Source organism: Cebus imitator, unplaced genomic scaffold, assembly GCF_001604975.1.
Source record: "Cebus imitator isolate Cc_AM_T3 unplaced genomic scaffold, Cebus_imitator-1.0 Scaffold376, whole genome shotgun sequence".
Classification (NCBI taxonomy): Eukaryota; Metazoa; Chordata; class Mammalia; order Primates; family Cebidae; genus Cebus; species Cebus imitator.
The window spans coordinates 1,951,028-1,957,355 of record NW_016107691.1 but is presented as its reverse complement, the minus strand read 5'-3'; the positions used below and the strand labels follow the sequence as shown (position 1 = coordinate 1,957,355).

The window sequence follows — 6,328 nt, the reverse complement described above, 5'->3', positions numbered from 1 at the left end:
TTTTGAGGGTACATTGGGGGAGAGGAGAGGAGAGCCTCTCTGTGCCTTAGTTTCCCATTTGTGCATTCAGGGCCTCTGCAGGCCTCACACCGGGAGTCTGAGGGTGTAGTGTTTAAGTGAGCACTCGGGCTTCCTCTGAGGAAAAGAAATGACCAAAGTGCAGACTTTTATTACTGCCATTCCTGCTCCTAATGGGAGCAGGAGTCAAAAGGAAAAACAAATTAAAAGGGGCTAATGAGAAAGGAGGAGAGATGAGACAGAGAGTGTGAAGGGCTATGCCGTTGGCAACTCATCAATTCTTATTGAGAATGGCACAGGTATTAAAAAAGTTTCTGGGTAGTCTAAGAGAAATGTCAATTATTATCTCCACTACAACTACTTACATACATCTAATGGGCTTGGGTGTCAGAGTGGATGGAAGACAAAGGAGAAGCTACACTAATAAATATAACAAGTGGAAGGTACCTGTCCCATTGATTAGTGGGCAATGCTGGCACTTGGTGGCCAGGAGAATCCTCTGACCCTGCTCTCCCTCCTCTTCAATCCTGAAGACCCCAGGAACCCAGTTAGGATCCCCTGGCCAGAGGTCTCTATGACTGCCTCTGGACTCGGGACATGCAGCAGCTTGGGAGGATTTGAGCCAGTCTCAAAAACCTTTAGCCCCAGAATGAGACCAGTGACCCCAAGCAAGAGGGCTGGGATCTGGAGGGTAGAGAGGGGAGTCCAAGGAGACCCTGTGGCTGAGGCCATGGAGAACCAGTGCCAGGGCTCAAAAGACCCATTTTTCCAGTTACCAGAGGTGACTGACATCTTCTGCCACTGCCTTGAGTCCAGAAATTTAAAAAAGCTTGCAGCAAGAAAATGCCAGTGTGCAATTGGGTGACTAAAGACCAAAGAAAAACAGTTAAAAGGGACAGCTTACTTGCTCTCTGTCTCAGGTTTACCTTCTCACCTGAAATCTCTCATAGCCCTAATTAAACACAAACAAAAGTCTCTTCCATAGATAGGCTACTTCTCAGCTTCAGCTGCCTCCTGTGGTGGCTCTGGGGGCTCTGGAGGTGGCATCTCTTCAGGAGTGCTGGAGTCCTCCGGCATCTCATTTGAGTTCAGGTGTTCTGTGGGGGCCTGGGAAGGAAAAGATACCAGATTCAACACAAAGCTGTCCCTCAAAATCCAAATGCGGATAAGCCTTAGAACTCTTCCTCTCAGTCCCCTGACCACACTGGTGCCACAGATATGCAGCCACCAATACCAAACTCAGAACCAACACCAGGCTACCATCTTCTCAGCAGAACGGAACTGAAGTTTATTTGAGTTCTTTCCTTAACTAACACTTGGGGACAGATTTTCTATTATCATTAATAGTCACAATAATAGGGACCACAAAGAATTACACAGGTCCTCTCCACTTCAGAACAAGTGTCATAACATACTTATCTCACAAGGCCTGACCCAAGGTCCTCAAGTCTATTTCTGCCCAAACACATAGCTCACTAGAATAGTGATTCTGAACCAAAGGCCAGCTGTCCAAATTTTCTTTCTTTCTTTTTTTTTTTTTTTTTTTGAGACAGAGTTTCACTCTTGTTGCCTAGGCTGGAGTGCAATGGCATGATCTCTGCTCACCACAACCTGCGCCTCCCAGGCTCAAGCGATTCTCTTGCCTCAGCCTCCCAAGTAGCTGGGATTACAGGCATGTGCCACCACACGAGGCTAATTTTTTGTATTTTTAGTAGAGATGGAGTTTCTCCATGTTGATCAGGCTGGTCTCAAACTCCCAACCTCAGGTGATCCACCTGTCTCGGCCTCCCAAAGTGCTGGGATTACAGGTATGAGCCACCGTGCCCAGCCCAAATTTTCAACTGGTCATATGTGGTTTGAAAATGTCCTCAAGTGATTCTAAAATACAACCTTTCCCCCTTTCAACCAAGAATAACTAACCTAGATTGTTACAATTTGAGTTCAGACTCATTTAAAAAATAATATTAAAAATGACACTAATATATAAACATGGGTTGCTGTACTATAAAAATAAATTCAAAATTTAGGAAAGGCAAAGTAGAGAACAATTATCTACCTTATAAAAAGCATTCACTTAAAAATAGGATTGTATTTTACAACAAAGTTCAAACTACTAAAAATGTATTAGAGCTAATGAACCAGGGCCAGGTGCAGTGGCTCATGCCTATACTCCCAGCACTTAGGGAAGCCAAGGCAGGCAGATCACTTGAAGTCAGGAGTTTGAGACAAGTCTGGCCAACATAGCGAAACCCCGTCTCTACTAAAAATACAAAAATTAGCTGGCGTGGTGGTGGCTGCCTGTAATCCCAGCTACTTGGGAGGCTGAGGCAGGAGAATCACTTGAACCCGGGAGTCAGAGGTTGCAGTGAGCCAAGATGGTGACACCACACTCCAGCTTGGGTAACAGAGCAAAACTCCATCTCATAAAATCAAAACAAAAACAAACAAACAAAAAAGAACTAATGAACAAGTTTGGCAAGGTTTTAGGATATAGGATTCATATATAAAAATCAATTGTATTTCTATATACTCCCAGTGAAAAATCCAAAAATTAAATTAGTAAAACAATTTCACTTACAATAACATGAAAAATAATCAAATACTTATGAATAAATGTAACAAAATAAGTGTAAAACTTTGAAAGGTACAAAATGTTGTTGAAAGAAATCAAATCATACCTAAATACATAAAAATATAGTCCATATAAATGTCTCCGAATATTTAATCTTGTCAGGATGGCTATATTTCCCCAAATTGATTCAATGAAATCCCCATCAAAATTCCAGCTGGCTTCTTTCATAAATGACAAGTTAATCCTAAGATTCATATGGAAATTTAAGACATCCCAAAAAGCCAAAACAATCATGAAAAAGAAGTATAAAGTTGAAGGACTCACATTTCCTGATTTCAAAACTTACTACAATGCTAAAGTAACGAAGACAGTGTGGTGCTAACATAAGAAGAGACATATTGAGCAATAGAATAGAGCTGAAAGTCCAGAAACGAACTCTCACATTTATAGATTTTCAACAAGGATACCAAGACAATTCTATGGGAAAAGAATAGTCTTCTCAACAAATGATGCAGAGACAATTGGATAGCTACAGGCAAAAGAAAGAATGTGGACTCTCTACCTCACACCATATATAAAAATTAACTCAAAATGGATCAAAAACCTAAACATGAGAGCTAAAACTATAAAACTCTGACAAGAAGACAGGGGCATAAATCTTCATGACTTTGGATTGGGCAACAGTTTCTTAGATATGACACCAAAAAGTACAAACAACAAAAGAAAAAATAGACAAACTGGACTACATCAAAATTTAAAAATTTTGTGCTTCAAAGGACACTATCAAGAAAATGAAAAGAGCCCACAGAATAGGAGAAAATATTTGCAAATTGTGAATCTGGTAAGGGACCTGCACATAGATTATATAAAGAACTCTTACAACTCAACAATTAAAAAAAAAAAAACTCAACAATAAAAAAACCAAACAATCCAATTAAAAAATAGACAAAACCTCTGAAGAGACACTACTCCAAGGAACACATAAAAATGGCCAATAGGCACATGAAAAGATATTCAACATCATTAGTCATCAGGGAAATGCAAATCAAAACCACAATGAGATATCACTTCACACTTACTAAGATAGCTAGGAAAAAAATGTCCGATAATAAGTGTTGCCAAGAATGTAGAGAAACTGGTACCCTCAGGCACTGCTAGCGGGGGTATAAAATGGTGCAGCCACTTTGGAAAACAGTTCAGCAGTTACCTTAAAGGTTAAACATAGAATACCATATGACCCAGCTATTTTACTCCCAGGTATATAGCCAAGAGAAATGAAAATATATGTCCATGCCAAAAAAACTGGTACACAAATGTTCATAGCAGCATCACTCATAATAACCAAAAGGTGGAAACAATCCAAATGTCCATCAACTGATGAATGGATAAATGAAGTGTGGTGTATCCATATAATGCAATATCATTCGGCCATATAAAGGAACAAAGTACTGCTACATAGTACAACGTGGACAAATCTCAAAAACATGCTTAGCAAAAGAAGCCAGTCACAAAAGACGACATACTGTATGATTTCATTTACATGAAATACCCAGAAGAGACAAATCTAAACTGAAAGGAAGTAGATTAGTGGTTGCCTAGGGGTGGGGCTGGGGAAGTTGAGGGGAAAGGGAGAGTGACTGCTAATGGGTACAGGGTTTCTTATGGTGGAAGGGTAATGAAAATGCTTTAAAACTGATTGTTATAGCCAGGTGTGGTGGCAGGCACCTGTAATCCCAGCTACTTGGGAGACTGAGGCAGGAGAATCGCTTGAACCCAGGAGGCGGAGGTTGCAGTGAGCTGAGATCGCGCCATTGCACTCCAGCCAGGGCAACAATGCAAGACTCTATCTCAAAAAAAAAAAAAAAAAAAAAAAAAAAAAAAAAAAAAAAAAAAAAAAAAAAAAAAAAAAAAAAAAAAAAAAAAAAAAAAACCTGATTGTTATAATGATTGTACAACTCTGTGAATATTCTAGACCGTGAATCATACATTTTAAATAGGGATCTATGGCATGTGAGTCATATCTCAATAAAGTTCTTATTAAAAAAAGAAAGCTCAAATAATAATTTTTTAGGAAAGTACTTTACTTTTTATGCTTTAAAGATATACTTTATATATCTTAAATAAGACAGCTGGGAGAGTTTCCACAACCTCTGCATATTCCAGTGAGGAAGCCCCCTTCTACCAAGGTAACCACATCACTAACTCCAATACAATCCCCTGACCTCTGTCTTTGCCCCTATAGCATTTTATGCTTCCCTCATCAAAGCACTTTTCCCCATGTTGAGCAATGGCCTGTTTACTTGTTTCTTGTCCCCACTAGACAATGAGCGCCTTGAGAGCAGGGATGTCATTTGCCTCATTCATTGGTATATCCCCAGCAGCTAGTGCAGTGGCTGGCACAGAGTCACTCAATATACACCAAATAAATGACTAAATCTCAATCTACATCAAGGGCACAAAGATCTGAAGGCAATGTCAGGGCAGGTGTAGAGGCAGGGAAGCTAGGGTGATTAGAATACAAAATTGCCTAATCATATTTTTCCAAGCTGTAAAGTTAGCCTCCGCCCTCTCTATCATCAACCCAACCTTAAGTAAGGAATACTTACTGGGCTCTGTGGCAAGAGGCTGCTACTGGTCTCTTGAGTACTGGGAGGTCGACTTCCACTTTCCTCCAGGGGCAAAATACCCCTTCGGTCCAGCACACTAAAGGAGATAAGAGAGTGGGCATTCACCCCTCCACCCACTCAGCCCACTGAATTTTGCTACATAGACTGGAAAATATAAACCTGTCCTTTGGCAATGTAGACTGATCCCAGCACACGCCTCTTATCTCCCATTCACTTTTTCTTCCACAAACCAGGGAATGTCACATTAACCAGGGAACAAACAAATGAAATAAGAATGAAAGATCATCCCTCCAAAACAACAAGCCCATGGTCTATGGTCCGTGTAGACATGGCAAGCCCTGGAAAGATCTATTTGACATCAAGAGGCCACATTCAGAAAAATGCCTCAGACCAGGTAACAGGATCAGGTTGAGCTGCTCATCCCAAGAGTCACAGGACTTTTGAGTTCCCTGAGTACCTGGGGGGCAAGGGGCCACACAGCACTTCACAGCAGTTCTTCACAATGTTGCCATGACTGTAAGGATTCTGGACGCGATTCTTCCCTGTCCATGATCCTTTAATCTGCAAGATAAAAGCCAAGGCTGACATCAAAAATAATGTTAAAAAGGACAAATAATAATACTGAAATAAAAATAAAAACACAAAAAAGAAAAAACAATAACAATAATGTTGAAGAAAAGCATGCAGCATGAGTTAATGAAAAAGTTCTGGAAATGGATGGTGGCAATGGTTACACAACAATGTGAATGTACTAAACGCCATTGAACTGAACATTTAGGATGTGAGGGAGATCTGGCTGCAACATCTGTCACCCAATTGATCGCCAGAGTTGAAAGAGACATTTAATATAGCACATTTTGTATTATGTATATTTTATCACAATAAAAAAGAAATACATAAACAGCCATGAAAAAATGCTCACAATAGGGTGAAAAAATTAGCTAACTGAAAGATGTACATTATTTTTATTTAAAAGTACATAATATAAACACATAAATAAACATAGAAACAACTCTAGATTACATAAATCATACTACTAAAAAAGAGTGATGTCTAAGAAGAGGAACTTATTTTTATTTTTTCATTTTTGCTCATCTGTATTTTCTGATTT

The 6,328-nt window shown here is 39.7% G+C and overlaps 1 protein-coding gene across 1 annotated transcript in view; it reads right to left on the bottom strand.

Annotated features, from left to right (window-relative positions):
- ZDHHC9 (zinc finger DHHC-type palmitoyltransferase 9) overlaps positions 1-6,328 on the bottom strand; it is a 39,997-nt gene that overhangs the window by 2,049 nt on the left and 31,620 nt on the right. The window contains exons 9-11 of the mRNA XM_017507527.2: positions 5,675-5,778; positions 5,197-5,293; positions 1-1,125 (exon numbers count right to left, since the gene is read on the bottom strand). The exon at positions 1-1,125 is cut by the window's left edge and continues 2,049 nt beyond it. Coding sequence (XP_017363016.1) covers positions 1,009-1,125; positions 5,197-5,293; positions 5,675-5,778 — 318 coding nt within the window. The 3' untranslated portion in view covers positions 1-1,008. The remainder of the gene's footprint in view (positions 1,126-5,196; positions 5,294-5,674; positions 5,779-6,328) is intronic.